We start from the raw sequence: 19,192 nt of genomic DNA on the forward strand, positions 1-19,192 counted from the left end.
GTCTGCCCGCACCTCGATCAAATCCACCAAAATTGCATGACACCACCTATGCCACAATTTCCACATGTTTTATACCTGATGTGCGCTGTCTGCAAATAGAGCCCAAGTTGACATATTTTTAATCCACCCGGAACTATTTGGCTACTGTCAACTCAATTAGGGAGCCGGGACTTTGGGTGCAAGTCAGAGAGCTCTAATTGTAATATAAACCAGTCGCACATGAGTATGAGTTGCAGGACCAGCCGAATTACGAGAAAAAGGGTGACTTACAGTCATTGATAAATAAGGTAAATACATTTTGCTTTCTGTGGGATATGTATCGGGTAAGTGGGGGCCGCAGCAGGCGAGGGCTGAGAATGTATGAATGCCGGCATTGTGTGCGCATTGACCGACTCCCACACACATTGGCAGTGTGTCGTTTTGGCTCCTTGTTGTGTGCATTTGTCTACTTAAGAATTAGCATTTACACGCCATCGTTCCGGTGTGGCTAGTGGAGAGGCTTATTAACTCCACACTGATGTGAGACCATTGACCTCGGAGCCCCGTCGTCCTTGTAAATGTTTGAAGTGACACTCCTTTGAGATTGAAAATCCCTTTGTCTTCCCAGGTGATTTTAGAAAATCAAATAAGTGCCTTGGTTTCCTGTTAACCCCCCCCCCCCCCCCCACTCTGATGGTGGCAACATCTGTGCCTTTTTCCTTGCATTCTGAAGACAGTTTCGGATATACACTTATAGTTCCTTTACTCCAACAAGACTGTCCATTTTTATTTTGTTTGAGCAAAGGGTGGGGAAAAAAACATGAATTAACCACAATGTCAAACTTTTTTTTTTTACATTCAGCTCACTAGAAGTTCCTGTTTGCAAATATTTGTGGGTTTGCATGTGTGGGCTCCAGTTCCACTCTGTGTAGACCTTTAACAAACACCTTCAACGAAAGCGATGTGAGAAAGACAAAACACAACTGTGCGCCACAGTGTTTTCATTTCCAGTCCAGGAACAGATCACTTCACGTGAAAGGAAACAGTTGTGGATTAGCAAATAGTAGCGTCAAAGTACGAGACGCCAGGCTAGCCGATCCTATTTTTAGTTCTTGGGAGAAAAGAGTGTGTGCCACTGTTTTCTAGGAGAGAATGTGAGAGAGTTGGAGGTGGTGGTGGTGGGGGGTGAAAGACATTATGGCCCATTTTCCACCCTGTCTGCATTACTTTAAACATTCACACACCTTTTTGAGGTTTCCAACACAAAGCTGCCCTTTTAGGCCCTCAACCTGCTCAGGAAGCTCAATCAGACATGCTAAAACTCTGATGCTTGACTGGGGACACAGTAGCTGATGTGGTGTCAGTTTGCTTTGGGAAAGAGTCACATTTTCTCCCCGTGTGTGAACTCGGTCGCTGCTTCAAATGAGCCGTCACCGGAGATGGAAAGGAAGCGGATGTTTCCCCTTCCACCGAATGGTGTCAGCTGCAAGGCAGACAAATTTTCAGACAACCTATTTCAAGTAGCTTGGTGCAAATTGGCTCATGATGGTTGTGAGCTCATATTTGGGATCACGCTCAAGTATATTGCATGGACTAAAGTATTGACGCACCTTTCTAACTGTCAGCTTGCACAGTTCTTGGAAAGCACTGTGCCTGTGGGATTCTTTTGTCCATTCATCCCCAACAGAATGTGTCAGAGGTCCTGGCTTATACTATGTCCTTGCCCATCAAGAAATCTTTTAATGTGGTTGAGGTCAGGGCTCTCGAGTTCCTCCTCGCCAAATTCATCTAAGTTTGGATGTACACTGGAGCAGAAGCTGACCATTTCAGAAATGTAATCATGATGTTATACAAAATGTGATTTTGTTTTACTTAAAAAAAAAAAAAATGGTGGCCCGGTGGTCAACTGGTTTGCGCGTCGACCTCATAGTGCAGAGGTCGATCCCGGCTCCGGCCTTCCTGTGTGGCATTTGCATGTCTGCATAGGTTTCTCTGAGTACGCTGGTTGCCTCTCACATTCCAAAAACATGGCATGGCAGGCTGATTGTGCACTCTTAATTGTTCCTAGGTGTGACTGTGAGCGCCGATGGTTGTTTGTCTCTGTGTGCCCTGCGGTGGCCGGCAACCAGTTCGGGGTATCCCCGCCTACTGCCCGAAGACAGCTGGGATAGGCACCAGTACGCCCCGCAACCCTTGTGAGGATAAGCAGATTGGAAACTGGATGGATGAATGAAAAAACGTTTTCACGCAATCCCCTTTTTTTTTTAGAGAGATTTGACAACTCCCAAGTTCAAAATTTGTAGTTGCATGTCAATTGCCTTTGTTAGTTGTTTATTTCCTTATTTTCGTATGTGTATTGTTGTGTTATTTCAGCCAGGCACCTATGGGTAGTTTGGTGTCCTTGTGTAGACTGTAACGAACACGTCGAGAAGTAAAATGTGAATCGTCACTTTCTGCACTGTCATCGTCATTTCATGGAAACAGAGTCATAAGGGAATACCTCTTAAGATATACAATTAGCGCTGATTGTTCGTTCGGGTGTAGTTAATTGGAACTGTTGCTCAAGTTCAACAACAATCTTAATTTATTCATGAAGCCACTCTGCTTTGGTGAACATCCACCAACACGTTGAGTCTCGACAAATGAGTTCCTGCCTTTTTCCCCTGAAGGAAAGCCAGAAGTTCTCAACTCCTTCCGTCTGTTGTCTGACACATTATTCATTGGGGCAGCCTACAGCCTGTCTGCCAGCCGGGGATTCAAAGAAAGGATCGACGATTGAACCCACTGAGGGTAGCCTAGTCCTGCCTCGTGTGTCTTTCCGAGCTAATGAAAGAAGCTTTCTAGTGGCGTCGGCGGCGAGGCCTTTTCCAGAAATTCCTTAGGCATGATCTTATAGGAGGAACACTGTGGTCCAGGGTGGGGACAAGACATACAGAAAGAGGCCACTGTGCAGAGCTGTCAGCGGGTAATGGACAGATTAGAGGAAAGGGCGGTGGGATGGGAGCACACGTGGGTAGACCGCTTTCATCCATGACATCACCAACAGCATTTTGGACTTTTTTTCTTCCAACCCCATATGCGTATGACCTGTTTCCTCACGCGCATGGGAAACACAAGTTAACATGTCATATGTTCAAGTTGTATTTGAAGTAGCAGTAGAGGAAAAACACATTTTTCGCTGGCATGTGTAGCCGGAGATTCGAGGACTTGAGTGATTAAAAACGATACGGCCGTACAGAAAGCATGCGTTAAAGCAATTCTGCATCCATCACAGCTGCTTAGTTAACGGATCTAAAGGAACATGGTGGAAAGGGTGATTTTTTTTTTCTGAAACATTCAGGTGCATTTACAAAAATGTATCATCTTGACAAGACGACTCATATTTTCGCCATTTGGACATCTGAAATCTGACAGAAGATATTTTCGATCTGAAATGGGAGACAGAGATGTATTCACCAGCCAGTTAGACAAATGTTCATTTAGTGTGACCTTCATGCCACATTTACTGCCAGGTATTCGTGCCAAGCATAGCTGCTACTGTACTGTCACGTAACATAGCAAATGGGAAACACGAAACCTGAGCTAATTATTGACACTCTGAAAACAGCTGTGTCAAAAACAAGCCAATTCACGTCAAAACTAGACCGGCCCGACTAACTTGGGTCAGTTTGACCTAAATTCCAAGATTGTTTTGGACAAAATAACCTCAAATATTTGGTTTGTTTTCCGCAAAATAACCCAAAGTTGGGTCAACTTGACCCCATTTTCTGGGTCAGTCTATGTTTTAACCCTGCAGTTTTAAGGGTGTATGTCAAACATTTACGTGCCTTTTTGTGTTTTTAAACCAGATTGCGGTCAGACTGTCAAAGTTGGACCTCACTGGTAAGAAACATACAAATACTCCATTCTAAACTGTTATAGTGAGTTTAGTAGAGGTGTGCATTATAACTCAAGTCGTGGCCAAAGCAATTATTTAATACTTTGCTTTGAGAAATAACAGTGCCCGTCAAACTTCACCCAACGACGGCTAAAATTGTTCAGAGAAAAGATCATGCTTATGACGGCTTATTCCAACTGAAAGTTAGTTTTCTGGCATAAGAATAGATAGAAAGGTTGGCCCAGGATAATTCTGGTAATTAATGTGAAGAACTATGAGGAAGTTTCCACCCAGCGACTTGTTGACCGATAGATGGCTCTCTGAAAAGGCATCTTAACGACTGACTGTTGTTTTGCATCCAAAAAAAAAAAAAAGATACCATTTGTGGTTTGGGGCGGGCCTCCAACTTGGAACTACACTGGTTTGGTTTTGATGGAGTCCTAACCAGGCCCTTGTTGCATGAACTGTTGAATCCTTCTCAGATGAGAGGCAAAATATCTTCAGAGACAACCAAAGCAGTCCACTTGTGATTGAAAGGATGAATGAGAATATTCAGCCTTCTATTTTCGAGCTATAGTCTACCGCCACTGCTATGAGGCGGCGCAGTGATATTTGTTTGTTGATGTTTTAGGCGGGGCCATTATTCTTAACATTGTTGCTATGTGTTGTAAATGCTTGGACTTTTCCTTTCCGAAACAGTTCCCCGGAAGAAACTCCGAATATTTTATTAGCTCCCACAACATTGGCCATGGCACTCTTCAGCCTCTAGTGGCTAAAATAAACACTGCAACAATATTTATCATCACAACGATTCAAAAATCGCTACTAGGTGGTAGATGCTATGTTATCAAGTTAACATTATGGTCAGTAGAAAACTTTCATTTCTCTTTTTTTTCAGATGTGGTTGCCCCTTTGCTTTTTGTTGCCGTCAGACAGAAGACGCTGTTTTGACCTTGGCGTCGTTAATACGACCATATGCCGTAATTGTCGGTTAAAGATTTTTAAACTCAGAACTCCTCGTCACCTCTTGTTGTCGATAAAAAGTTGGAATGTTTGAAGTTCCGGCGATTGGCTGGCAACCAGTTCAGGGTGTGCCCCGCCTACTGCCCGAAGACAGCTGGGATAGGCTCCGGCACGCCCCGCGGCCCTTGTGAGAATAAGTGCATCAGAAAATGGATGGATGGATGTCTGAAGTTCAAATACATTTGCAACCGTAGTTCTGCTCTCAGCCACAGATTGGTCTGATGTTGTTTACATGCCTATTTGGAGGATAAGCACCCGGTGACAAATTCCCCTGAAAGAGGTCCTCTCGGCACCCATATAGTATAACCGCAGTAAATCACTAATACTAGCGTAAATATTCTCCCCATTATAATAGCCCTTGTTGCTACAATCATAGGTTATGTTCCACTGCTGAATGTTGTATTCTATCTGTTTGTAAATTAGCTGAAGGGTTTGTTTACAATGGGATGCTGCTACTCGGCAGCAGAGATTGCGAGCTAAACTCTCTGTAAATGTTTTCTTTTGCCACCAGAGGAATGGCCTAAACCAATTTTTTAATCTCCTCAATGCTTCTGTCTGATAATGTATACAAATACTGGCGTCTGCATTCTACACTAATAAGAAGGCTTACTATAATGTGAACATTTTCCTGTAGAACATTCCTGGAAGCCTGAATCAACCCCATCCTGAGCGTATTGTGCTCACAGATGTTTTCTGCTATATTGCATACAATGAATCCATTGGATATTATAGACCCGAGACAGTAAGAAGTACATGGAAGAGTTTAATTAAGTCTCACGTTTGAAATGTTTGCACACATTTGATTGGCCTGTAGAGTGTTTCCTTCCAGCAAAAGTTGCCTTCTAACCACAAGACACTGTATTCAAATTGCATGCATTTTTTTTATAAACGCTTATCCCGTTTAGGATCAGGGCAAGGACTTCGGTCTATCCCTTCTGGCTCAGCGTTGGAATGGTTCCCAGTTAGTTACAGGGTGATAAAGTGGCAATGGATGCCGTCATGGCATCTGCATGACAGTTAATTTATTTGAACTGGAAGAACTAGAGTAGACATGTGATGGATGTTGTCATGGATGTCAGGTAATGTCTGAACTAGTTTGACTACGACTTAAGAAAAAACTGTCCCCGGTTGTCCTCAAGTCGCAGCTGTTATTCAAGCACGGTTGAGGTACTGGGATTTTTAATAAAAGATTACAGTTACGCTGTAGTCATCATGAGTTGTAAGGAAATGAGCCTGCTGTAGGTCTGGGAGTATTGACTTCTTGAAGCTAAGCGGGATGATCAGACAGGCACTGCGCCTGGAGTATGCTAATGTGTTTAGACCTGTCCCAGAATGTCTGAGTTACTGTTGAGGACAAAATGTGATGTACTTTAATCTTCACATCTGGTTCTGATTTACTGCCGCTGATATAAAGCCTACAAGTTCTGAGCTCATTAAAAAAAAAAAAATGTTATCAGATGCTTTTTGACATTGGAATACATATTTCTTTGACGCAATGTGATCATCGGGTCACTGGCGTCGCTCCAGATCTATTTGTGTAGCATTAAATCAAGCGGGAGCCATGCTGAGGTTTGACAGGACCCTTTGCCCACATCAAGAGTTATTTTCTCAGTGCTGCAGGGCGGTCCGGCACTTCTGGTACAGGTGGTCCTTTTGCAGGAGGCCAAAGTGAGGACTAAGTTTCTGAGTGGAAGTCTTTCACATTTAGATAAATGTAGGTAAAGGAAAAATGTACTCACACGCCATACGAAATGTGTTCAAAGACTTGTTTTCATTCCTTAGCAGTGGTCGAATATGTCGCCGTGTTTGACATTCAAACTTCCGTTTCAGCCATAAAATGATTTTCCAATTTGAAGGTTTTGGAACTTTTATAAACATTTCTTTCTTGATGTGTTTCTTTTAACAATGTGGCATTCCTTTGAGAACGGACTGTTTGATGAGCACAATCTACAAGCGGAGAGAAATAGGCAGCCCAAAGCTCCAATGTAGCACCATAAGCTTTCAGAATTGCAGTCAAAACAAATGGCAAATCCGTTAGATCCCATGCATTCCAAACACAATTTCTTCCCAAATATGCGCTCTCGTATGATATTTGGGCATTCTTCACTACCGAGTGTACGTTTGTATTGTGCATCAACCAAGCCTTTGGGTGTGTAGCGAAGTCTTATGACCTTTACAATGTGAGACATTAGTTTGGAACTTGTTCCAAAAATATTCATTTGTGCTGATTGAGGTTGAGCCGTTTCACCTTGACAAGTTTCCTTTTGCCACAGCTCGACATTTGTTACCTATGCAGTATTTGATGATTGCACGCATATGGCTTAGGTTCAGCTGTGCTCATCATGCATAATGTTCAGGATTTGTCAGGGTGTTGGCTTGTGTCTTTATCACATACAGGGGAAAAGATCCTTGTTTTCGTCTCCAGGACTACACGCAAAACATGTCAACAGATGAGTACCGCAGATAGCGATGTCGGGTTGCTGAATCTGCTTGAGCATACAGGCTTGCAGCAACACAGCAAAGGCTGTTTTCTTGTGCTTTAAAGGCTGCCTTCTTCAACCGTCAGATAGAGACGGTCATCTTATCTGTTCCCTGCGCACTGGCGCACCCTCGATGGTACATCAACTAAAGGGTATCTCCTCAAAGCTCCCTTAAGGCACCCTGGCCAAGAGTGCAGCTGACACCATCTCAGTCGTGAGCCTTTCAGTGCCGACAAAGTATTTGCAGTCGAGGTTCATTTCCCATATCAAATTGTCTTGGATCTGTCTTGCAAGTGGAATCAGTCTTCAACCAGAACTGGTTGACTCTTTGTTGGAGAGGATATATTTATTAACTGTCACTCTGCGGAAAATACAAGGGGACTTTCACTTGTGTACAGTAGACTGTGAGTTCTCCTGTAGCTTATTTCCTACAGGCGCAGTTGTAAACCATCCTCTTATTTTCATCCAAGGTCAGCTGTCAGTCGAGAGTATGAGAAAACATGCAATCTGCTTTCGGTTTGCACCTGTCATCAGCTTGAAGGATTTCAACAGATGGAGTTAGGTGCCCCCCACCCCACCCAATGCAGCCAAACAGTTAATGTGGCTGCTTTGTGGCCAATCATGTCCGCGTCTGTCCGTCTGTATTCTTTCACATGATGATGTAATCACATCTTTAACCATCAAAAAAGTGTTGTTGTTCCCAAATTATCTTAATGTTGATCAGTTGATTTGGGCGACCAAATGTCCAATTTTTAAATCAAGCTGGCTTCTTTTCTTCTCATTTCATTGCTAAATCAGATGGGCAAGGAAATTGATCTGTCATGCCACATCAAATCATTGTTCTTGTTTTCTGATAATAGCCAGTAAAATTCAGACGTCATCGGGGATCTCAACATTGATTTTATTTGTCAGTGGGGAAATTTGTTTTTGTTCAAAAACTGGTCTGCATGAAAAAAAAATAATCTAAAGCTTGCCATTAAATAAATGTAAACTGTTAACATTTTTAAGAGATGAAAGATTGCCTCAAGTTGTATCCTCCCAATAAATCGATTCGCTTCAGAGAGCTCTCGTGCCTTTTTTTTTTCATAAACAGATTTGTTCAGATGTTTTGCCCTGCCACAAAAAATTGGGGGCCGGCTTCTTGGCTTTGCGAATGCTGAAGTGTGTTTACTCGAGAACGACAATAAGTAGAACCTCATTATAATGGTGGGGGGGGGGGAAAACTGTCACATTTTGTCACAGGGATGGTATCCAAAAAGGTACCCATAAAGGACTTTGTATTTGTAGATGAGATGATTGTCATGACTGTTGTTAATTGAACTGTTTTATAAAAAAGTCATCGCCATCCATTGAAAACACAAATGAATCATTTTAGTGTAATGACAAACTCATCTCTGTTCTCCTCCAGCTGAAGCAGCCCGACAAAGCGGCGGCAGCAGCTCATACCTACTTCCAAGCCAATCCGGAACATGTGGAGATGAGTAAGAACCTGGAGCAGTACAAAGATCAACAGGGGGTCAAAGAGAATCACTTTGTCGACCGAGAAGCTCGGCCACACCAGGTAAGGGAGGAGATATTATATATGGGGTTTTTGGGGTTTGTTTTGTTTTTTTTAATCATAATTCGTCGGGCTCTAGCTTCAAGTCATTATTTCTCTGAAACAAAGAGACCTTCATTTTAACTACAGTGACCTCCCCGAATGTTTGCAGTTCAGTATTTGTCAATTTGCCGATTCACAGATTTTTGCGTCTTCAGGAAATGCAACAATCCTGCTTTGGTGCCATCTTGTGGCCTTTTGATGCCAAGGAATTGTTGAATTAACTTGAGGACCTTTGGTTTAAAAAAAAAAAAAAATTGAAAAAGCATCTTTTGCCACCATCTTAAAAACCCTTGAAGGGGGCCGACAAGATCCATCCATCCATCCAACCATTTTCTACCGCTTATCTGGGGTATGGTCACAGGGGCAACAGCTTTAGCAGGGAAGCCCAGACTTCTCTCTCCCCAGCCACTTCTTCCAGCTCTCCCGAAGTGTTCCCAGGCCAACTGGGAGACATAGTCTCTCCAGCATGCCCTGGGTTGTCACCGGGGCCTCCTGCCAGTGAGACATCCCCGGAACACCTCACCAGGGAGGCGTCCAGGAGGCATCCTAGTCAGATGCCCGAGCCACCTCATCTGGCTCCTCTCAATGTGGAGGAGAAGCGGCTCGACTCTGAGCCTACAAGATGGCCAATGTGATTGAGTTCAGATTTTCTTCAGACACTTACTCTTAAGGGAACTATAATTTCTTGAGAAATCAGACTTATAATTAAGATGTTATTTGTGGTGGCCCGGTGGTCCAGCGGTTAGCGCGTCAACCTCACAGTGCAGAGGTACCAGGTTCAATTCCAGCTCCGGCCTGTGTGGAGTTGGCATGTTCTCCCCGTGCCTGCATGGGTTTTCTCCGGGTACTGTGGTTTCCTCCCACATTCCAAAAACATGCATGGCAGGCTGATTGAACACTCGAAATTGTCCCTAGATGCGAGTGTGAGCGCAGATGGTTGTTCGTCTGTGTGCACTGCGATTGGCTGGCAACCAGTTCAGGGTGTCCCCCGCCTACTGCCCGAATACAGCTGGCATAGGATCCGGCACCCCCCGTGACCCTTGTGAGGATAAGCGGATTGAAAAATGGATGGATGGATTGATGTTATTTGTGAGACCCAACTTTCAACTGATTTTGAACTTGGAGTCATGATGGCACTTTATCAAAGCGTGTCTCCACATGACGGCCAATCTACTTTCTCCACTGAATGGCTACTGAGCTCAGCATGACACTACAAGCTATATTTATGCTTTTCCTGGCAAAATGAGATCCTTGCAGATCGTACTAGCAGCTGGTCAGACACGATTCCAAGTGACGCAAATCCCTGCTGGTCAACATTTGACACAGCTAAAAGTAACAAAAATAAAAACGTTAACTTACCCTGTTGCAGTCTGTCATCTTTCTGCCTTTCATTTCTTCTTGAATACAATTTCTCTATGGGGCCGGCAGCTGCATGTTGTCAAGTAAAGGAGAGTTCCCTAGTTCTCCTCCATTGTTGTTGTTTGTTGGTGTGTCTCGTGCCGACAGATGCGTTCAATCCAACATGGCTTTCAAAATTTTCTGCAGTGCTCTTTCAAAGTGGAAAATCGAGACCGAGGTGAGTAGAGCTGAGCCAAGCCAAGTCAGTACTGTGCAGTGTAAAAGCGCACGTCGGTTCATGTATTTGGTTTGTGGCTGCAGGTTTTGGCCAATTTTTTTCACTGCAGCACTTCAATACCTGGCACCATGATTCCTGATCGTTGTTTTTTTTTTCTATGCTTCACATACAATAAGGGGAAAAGTCATTGGAGAATGAAGGGCTCTTTATGTTCTTGGCCCTTCAATGACTGGAAACTCCTTTAGCGCTGTTTGGGGTTAGTTTCTGCACACTGAAAAGTATGGAAGTCTTTGTTTGCTCCTCCATTGGAGATCTTTCACCCTCTCTTACCCCACTCCCTGGTTTTTGTCTCGCCCCATATGTTCGACCACTGCATCAAGCTGTTCTGAGTTACACCCTCACCCCACATGGATCGAATCCGACCACGGCAATCTGTCATTCAAACCCACTTGCTATGCTGGTTTCAATTGCTCACCTTATAATGCCAGTCTAAACAGATATACTGTGAGCCATTACATGAATGGAACATTATTATTTTAAAATGTGGTGCTCATTTCTGTATGCTTTGGCTTACTTCCCCCAAAACTCTGTTTCTGTTAGGTTGAAACACAAGACTCAGTTCTCCTACTGTTATGCATACCAGAGGACTAGATTTATTTTTTTAATGAACCAGTTGCAGGTTGCTTTTATTGTTGTATTTTTTGACGCTGACAGAGAACAACACACAATGTGTGTGTGTGTGTTTTTAAACATGTTCAGTATGAGTTTGACGTTTTTTCTCCTTTGCAGCACTCCTTTAGCGCAGCGGTGACCTTATACGAGCAAGGCGACTACGTTGGGGCCAGCCATCTCTTCGAGGAGGCTCTGGTGGAGTACTACAAAGCCGATGTGGAGTGCCGGGCCCTGTGTCAGGGGCAGCACCAATTTGAGGACCACGATCACCTTCGTTACCGTTACAGTCTCTATGAAGTCATTTCAGGTAAATACCAACACCACCCCAACCAAGCAATGCTTTAATCCGCTCTTGTGATGTATTTTCCTGCTCTGCGCACGCAACAGAGATTTTTATCCCGTATCAAACCAAAATCTCATTGCTTTTGAATGCCATATGAGACAAACCAATGAAACTAGTAAATCCGTGTAAGTTCTGTGATTTACAAATGGCTTTGAACACAATTCACTCCAGATAGAAGATTGACCTTCACTTATTCCAGGTACTGTAATTTCGAAAAACATTTCCGGATAAGAAGTCCTGAAAATCAAATTGCTGTTATATGTTCATTTTCTCAAACTATAGCCATTGTAACACTTGAAGACTATAAGTGGAGTGTTACATGCTGGATGTGCAACAAGAAGTTATAAGCAAAGTTTTTGACCACAGTTTTTGGGGATGGATACATTTTTATTGTATTGTATTTATTACTAATTTCCTCTGTATTTTATATTATCCCGATATTTTATTTATACCAATTGGAAAGGATACACACACACAAAAAACAGATTAGGGTGTAAGCAGACATTTCGTTACTGTACTGCGTCATCTCTATCCACTTTTATTGGGATGTTGAATTCTAGTTTGGAGCATATTTTTGGTTGAAATTGTCTATTCTTTTTGTAGCATCGTGTATGTTTCAATGTTGCCAGCCAGATGGGATCTTCTAAGACATACTAGACCGGGGGTCGGCAACACGCGGCTCCAGAGCCGAATGCGGCTCTTTAGCGACATCTAGTGGCTCCCTGGAGCTTTATAAAAAATGTTTGAAAATGGAAAAAGATTTTGATAGTAGGCTAATATAGCTCAAATAGATATACATAGATACATGTTGCAGCTCCGAAAAAGGAGAGCTGTGGTGTTGTTGTTTTTAAAACATACATTTTATTTATGCTTTTAACATTCTCGACAAACACAGACACGTCTGCGTCTGACTCCGTGCCTTCTCTCTTCTCGTTCAACTCGAAAGGCGTTCAAAGACAGCCTCAGAAAAACGGAAATTAATGATCACTTCACGGACACTAGGAAAAGCGAAAATAAAGAACCAAAACAAAAAAATCAAGCAAGGAAATTATAAAATAAATTCTATGGGGACGTTTGTGAACACACAACAAAGGAATGAATAACATAAACAATTCTGAGACAGTCCAGTCTCCTACATACATACAGACTGGGTTTCCTTCATTGTAAGTTTTATAGAAGGCTTATATTTTTTTGCGGCTCCAGACATATTTGTTTTTTGTTTTGTTTTTTTGTCCTATATGGCTCTTTCAACATTTTGGGTTGCTGACCCCTTTACTAGACAGTACTTGTGTTGCTTGTGTTTACTCTAGCCGTTTTGTTAATTTCTTTGTCCGTTGGACAGCGGTTTCCAAAGCCATAACTCGGATGAGTCCTCATATGTCTAACATGAAAGCAATGAGTGCGATGAAGCTTTTTTTTTTTTAATCAACCTATCCTGACTGTTCTGTTTGGCCCTGAGCCTGAGCTAGGCTTTGTTGTACTGAAAGAGCCCGGGGAGGCTCAGACAAGGCCAAACAATGCTCTTTGTGCTCACTTGGTGATCAAATCTGACTGGCAGCAGCTTGGCTCTGGATGTCAGTTGGCACCGAGTCAAAGGGTGAAAGTCATGTGATGTCACGACACCGCACACCGCACTGTATTTGCGTCGTGAAAGTGACTTTTAAACGTGCCCCGTACAACACTGCTGAACTTTCAGTTGAGATCCGTAACAGGAGCCGTATCCACAATTGCGCTTTTGCAAAGACAATAACATTTGCTTAAACCCTTTCGTGCACCCTGCAACCAATAACATGATATGCTGTCCACTGACGTAACCGATGTCCCTGAAAGGGTTTACTGAATTGTTTATGAATACTGTATTGTAGTAATGTAGAAACATACTCTCACTTTTGAATGTGCCCATTTTTGATCCTGTCATTTTTTTTTGTGTGTGGGGCGGCGGGGCAGTTTAATGTCCAACGTAAAGCTCTCGCTTCCTACATACAATACAGCTGCAGTTGGCGAGCAGTCAAAGCACACTGATTGGAATGAATGCAATCAGAGCGAAATGTCACTGCGTGTTGTTTGTGTTGAGTGCAAAACACGCTCGGAGGAAAAGCTCCCAACTTTTCCTCCGAGCGTGTTTTGAATATGCGAGGCTCCAACATATAGCTAATTAGTGTTGGATGAGCTTTGTTTGACCTCCAATCAGAGGATTATTTTCAATTCCACTCTTGGAGGTAAACGCTGCCTGCAATGTTTATTTTATTGTATGCCATTGGAGTGTAATACTCTGCACACTGCTCTGAAGTTGTTATTGAGAAAGTACGTTTCTTCACAACCACTGAGTGCTTCAGGACAGTTTTTGGATAGTTTAGATGTGCTCCGGAGACCCAACAGGAGACTGAACAGACCACAGCAAGAGGGAGGGAATTAGGGCTGCAGCTGCACTGGAGTGATCTCAGTGATCATTCTCAACACTCAAGCCAGCAGTGTATGTGCGCCGGTTTTCCTCTCAGGTCTCGACCTGAGGAAGTGATATATTTGCTCTCTACCCCAAAAGGTCAACACGCCAAGTTTGTCATTGCCACAAAGACACAAAGATACAAGAAGAACACGTCGTTTTTCCATGTCATGTTGGCTACCAGGAAATGATGCAATATGTTTTATCCTCACTGCCCACCATTACTTGACAAATGATGACCTTAAAAACACCATCTAAAATTTTTGCCTTATAACGCTCTGTTTTGGTGATCGTTGTCATTCAAAATATGTTTTGATCGTCATGGTGCTGCGGTGCAAACTTGACTCGTATTGTAATATATTGGCTGCCATCTTAAGCTGTAATAAAATGGAGTTCTTTGACTTTGGACGAGAAAGTGGATTATACCCTGGACTGTTTACTGCCATAAATAATGTGCGTAATATAACAGAGATAATTTAATTCAGTAACTCTTAACTCAGTCTCTTTGTAAAGGCAGACATTTTGTTCCATCGTGTGTATTGTGACAGCGTGCCTAATATTGTGGCCAGCTCTACATACCTTCACTCAATGCGTAAGTGCTAATACATGCAGATGAACATGACGGACTCTGCGGCTTTTGTCCAAGTTGTCCCATTCCCATGTTTAGTATCTGTTTTCCATATTTTATCTTCACCTCCCACTCCTCAAACATATCTGATGTCTCCTGGCTAATTTCATCGAGGGTGATGGCTCCGTGCGCATCGGAGCGTCAAACTCAGTTTTCCATCGTGAAATGTAAACAAGCAATTCATCAGTCCGGGGCCTGTGTGTTTTATGAGATTTGCTGACATCACACAGATGATCTCAGCAGTGTTAATGGCTGTGGGGAAAACTTAACTAACCGCAGACCACCCGATGGTGTCACTTGCAATTGAGATGGAAACAATAATATCCTAGTATCCGGTGACATTTTTGGGGACTCTCCTCTGATACACATTTAGCCACATGCATCAGCGCGTTTAATTGTTTTTATTATTTATTGCGTTTTACAGCGGTGAAATTGTTTTTACAATTGTGTGACAATTGAGAACTGAAAGGAGTGTGTTTAAAAAGTGTTGTAACATGAGCAATTATCATTGGGTGTTTTGGTTTCGCACTCTTTGGATTTGCTGTGTCATCAGTAAGGAAATGAGGAGTCATGGCGTCGGGCAGAGTCCTCGTACCTCGAAAATCATCACCTTTCCAGAGACCCCAAACAGCCCCTTTGTTCAATTAATTAACACGAGCAAGCAACGTCTTAGATTGGTCAGGAATTTGTCAAGACTGCACAACACCCACACGTGTAAACTGACTTACAGTACAGACTAAAACCAATTTACCAAATTATGACATACGAGTTTTTGGCCCATCACTTTCACAGGGGATGGCTCGTCTGCCTCACAGTGCTAAGGTTCTGGTTTCGGACTTCGGTTCGGGCCTTCCTGTCTGCGATTGACATGTTCTTTCTGGCGACCAGTTCAAGGTGCCGCAACTGGGATAGCTCCCATCTCAGCTGTGACCTTAATCAGGATGAATGCTATAGAAAATGAATGCATGGTTTACCTGTACAAAGAACAGCATTACATTGGGAACGGTTTGACCTTTGAACGGAAAAGAAATTGTTCCATTCTTTCCATTGTTTCTCAGAGCTATTGTTTTAGAAGGCATGTTGTTCGACCTTGGCTGTCCCCCAAAATAAGAGCCTCTCTTTACAGTCATGTCAAACTGATCAAATTTTTTTTCTTCAATTGTAGATCACTTCACTCAGGTACTGCACTGTGAGCACGAGTGCGTCAGAGATCTCGCCACCCGGCCGGGTCGCCTATCGCCCATGGAAAACTATTTGCCGCAGCACTACGACTACCTCCAGTTCGCCTACTACAAGAGTGAGTCCTTTAACTTTGTCTGTACAATAAGAAAGAATATTGTGTGGTTGCTGCACCTGTGAAACAACCAAGTTCGCCAAACCTGCCATGGGTGTGTTAACGACCTTTAAAACACCCAAAGATGCATTCGGGAGAACCGTTTGTGCAGGAGAAATGAACTGCGCCCTGTCTGACAGAACTGCCGGTTCATGAGACAAATTTAATTGCTCATGTAAATGTTCACACCTTCTAAAAATATGAAATAGATTTAGTTAATGACATCTTTCACAAGCTTAATACGTTGGAATATCAAATACCAGATAATAATTTTGATGTAAATGGGTTTACCTTTCAATCCCTTGTGTAAAACGCACCATACTAAATGGTTTCACTAATAGTGTAAATGTCCCCATTGTGGCACAAATAATGGATATCTTATCTTAGTAAGATTTTAAAAGGCTCATTGCGAGGACATTTTATTTTACATCACAGTCATTTATAATATCGAGGTAGTCCTTCAAATAAATTCCCCAATTTTCGTCTTTTTTTCCCCCTGCCTTCAATAAAAATGAAAAACAAATAACAATGACAACTTCCAAAACTTGACCCTCCTAGAACCCTTAATTCATTGAATTTCAAAAATTGAAAGCGCTCAATTAGGCAGCATTGAATAACAAAAATATCCCCTTGGGGACTAATATGTAACAACAAAACCGTCACATAAACGAAAGATGCTGCTTCCAAACAAGACGAAATATGAACATGTGTCCAAGAAAATATCAACACAATTCTACACGGCGCTCTCTGTAGGTTGTCGACTATCAATAAACAAGAAGCCGGTCTACATCATCAGCCTTTAAGAATGCCCAACCAAGACTTCTTGAGCGCCCAATCATTTTGGGGGTCTCCCTGTGGTGAATTTAAATTTTGTGACGCAATCAGTCACATAAAAAATTTAATCGCTCACACGAACAGTTACAAGGAGTCACACTACAGGATAACTAATGACTGAAAAGTACATAATGTGCTCTACTTGCTTAATTAGTTCATTAAGGCCTACCTGTTAAACTACTGGCACAACATCAAAGCTTTTTTTATGTTCTGAATGACGAATTCATACATCAAGGGCCCTATTTTGCGCATGGGTAGAGTTTTCATTCTTTTTTGCATTTTCATCAACAAGCCCAGGTAGAAATGGCCGTTTGCGTCGTCGTGAGAGTGAACACTGCCAGCTTGTTTAGCGACAAATGGAAGCGGCTCCTCTCATTCCCTTTAAAGTCAGTGCAGGAGAGGTGCATAGTCTCCAAGGAGACACTTTGGAGTCCGTACAGGAGATCGGTGCAGGCAAGGTATGCTTATAAGGAACTGCAAGAAGATCTCCACTTGTTTCTAACGTGTGTGACAATTCCCAAACACGGTAAACCAGACATGCCCCCGCACCAAAATGAATTTACGGCATGAAATAGATCTACATTGCACCATACTGAGAGTTATTTGTCCCATTTTGATTTCCTAAGGAATTTTTCTTACCTTATTTATCAAATTATTCAGCTTGCCTCACTTAATGTAGAAAGTCTCAGACTCAGTGTTAAAATGACCTAAAAAGAAAACTAAGAAATGGCCAAATTGTGACTTTTCAAAAGTCACTCAACAGCTGTGTTGATTGTCGCACACCCTACAGTTGCACTACGTTGGCCACCACTTGGCAGCCCCCTCATTGGGTGGACGTTCCCTCATTCAAACCCGCCTGTGAGGTTTCCCGAGCATCTGAGCTCATATCTCCCGTCCGGTATTGAGGCGAGAAGGCACAGCGGACCGCAGCAGATGCATCGTGTCATCCCAGACAGCAAGCCTCTGGTTGACCCTGCGTCTTTTACTAGCTTGGAAAGAATGCGATTTGTGTGCGCACTGATGAGACAAAGGTACACGTCTTGGATGCCTGACGTCAGCGTGACTTGACTCTGTGGTCATGTGCCCTTTTATTCACTCTCTCGAGCAGAGTTTGCTTGATTGCACTGACGGTTTGGAAATGTCAGTCAGCTGGAGTCATGATGGATTTCCCCCACATCCCATCTTTCCAGAGCTGTGAAAAAAAAAAACTCATGTTCTTCCTGTTTCTGTCTCCGCAGTGGAAAAAGTGGAGGAGGCGCTGCAGTGCGCACTCGCCTACCTTTTATTCCACGAGGGAGAGCAGTTCATGACAGACAATGTTGACTTCTACAAGGAGGTGCTGGGACGCGGCAGCGCACCACGAGAGGTCAGATTCGGTTGCGCCCATGTTTGACGGGGACCTGCTTCCGGAATTCAGTTTATTAATAAACACCGCAATGTTTGTTTCTATCCTCAAAACTGATTGTGCTGTGCCCAGTGGCAGTTTTTCTAAGGGGAACAAAAATTAATTCAACTGCTTTGGTAGCCTACTTCCTCGGAAAACTAATTCATGATTCATTAAACTGTAACACGATCTTGGCTGTTTATCTAGTGCAGCAGTGCGTGTCAGCAGAAGTACTTGGGGCCTTTTTTTCCAGGTTGAGTCACACATCTATGATTCGATGTTGCGAGGCAGAATTCCACGAGGGTTTTGTTTAATGACAGGCTAGGGGCTGCCTCTGGATAGAGACAAAGCAGGAACAGGAAGTGATACAGACACACACTCAGGAAATTGCTCCCCCAAAACCATTTTAACTACTGCCAGACATGCAGATTCTTACATCACGACTTTGTATTAGATATAAATTGCGCAATTAAAAAAAAAAAAAGAGTACTATCTGCTGGATCTGGTGGACCACTGTCCCTCTTGCCAAATACTGGACCATCAGGGTACCAACCACAATGGGAGGATACCAAAAAGATGGATTTGCTTCAACATGATATGACTGAGGTCGATTTCCTACGCAGCTAAACTACTCATCACCTGAGAATATGTTTCCTGTTTTTCTTGAAATTTAACTGCAGACAAATGTTGGCACACAAGCTCTCAGCTTATTCTTGAGCATCACTCTAATTGAATTATAGGCTGAGACGAGTGCTTCGGGTTTTGACTTCAATATCAGTTTGATCATGTGATCTTGGGTGTGGGCATCCAAAGTAGATATTCAGCAGCCCTCCAAGGAAAAGTTTGGATTTGAGAAAGAAGGAGACGACAGGAGTCATGGGTGCATTTGCTTCTATTTCTTGGCCCCAGATGTGAACTCACCATCTGGCAGGGGTTTCCCCTTTTACATTTTGTTTTTTACTTTTACTATAGATTGACCTCGCATCTGGAAGAATTAGCCACTTTTGTCTGTTATTATAT

General features: G+C 42.9%; 1 protein-coding gene across 1 annotated transcript in view; it reads left to right on the forward strand.

Annotated features, from left to right (window-relative positions):
• Positions 1-19,192, forward strand: part of p3h2 (prolyl 3-hydroxylase 2) — a 48,009-nt gene that overhangs the window by 20,164 nt on the left and 8,653 nt on the right. Inside the window, exons 2-5 of the mRNA XM_086116416.1 lie at positions 8,768-8,920; positions 11,325-11,514; positions 15,787-15,918; positions 18,027-18,154. Coding sequence (XP_085972542.1) covers positions 8,768-8,920; positions 11,325-11,514; positions 15,787-15,918; positions 18,027-18,154 — 603 coding nt within the window. The remainder of the gene's footprint in view (positions 1-8,767; positions 8,921-11,324; positions 11,515-15,786; positions 15,919-18,026; positions 18,155-19,192) is intronic.

Source organism: Hippocampus guttulatus, chromosome 7 (assembly GCF_054856545.1).
Source record: "Hippocampus guttulatus isolate MCC_2025c chromosome 7, RoL_Hgut_1.0, whole genome shotgun sequence".
In the NCBI taxonomy this organism is placed as follows: Eukaryota; Metazoa; Chordata; class Actinopteri; order Syngnathiformes; family Syngnathidae; genus Hippocampus; species Hippocampus guttulatus.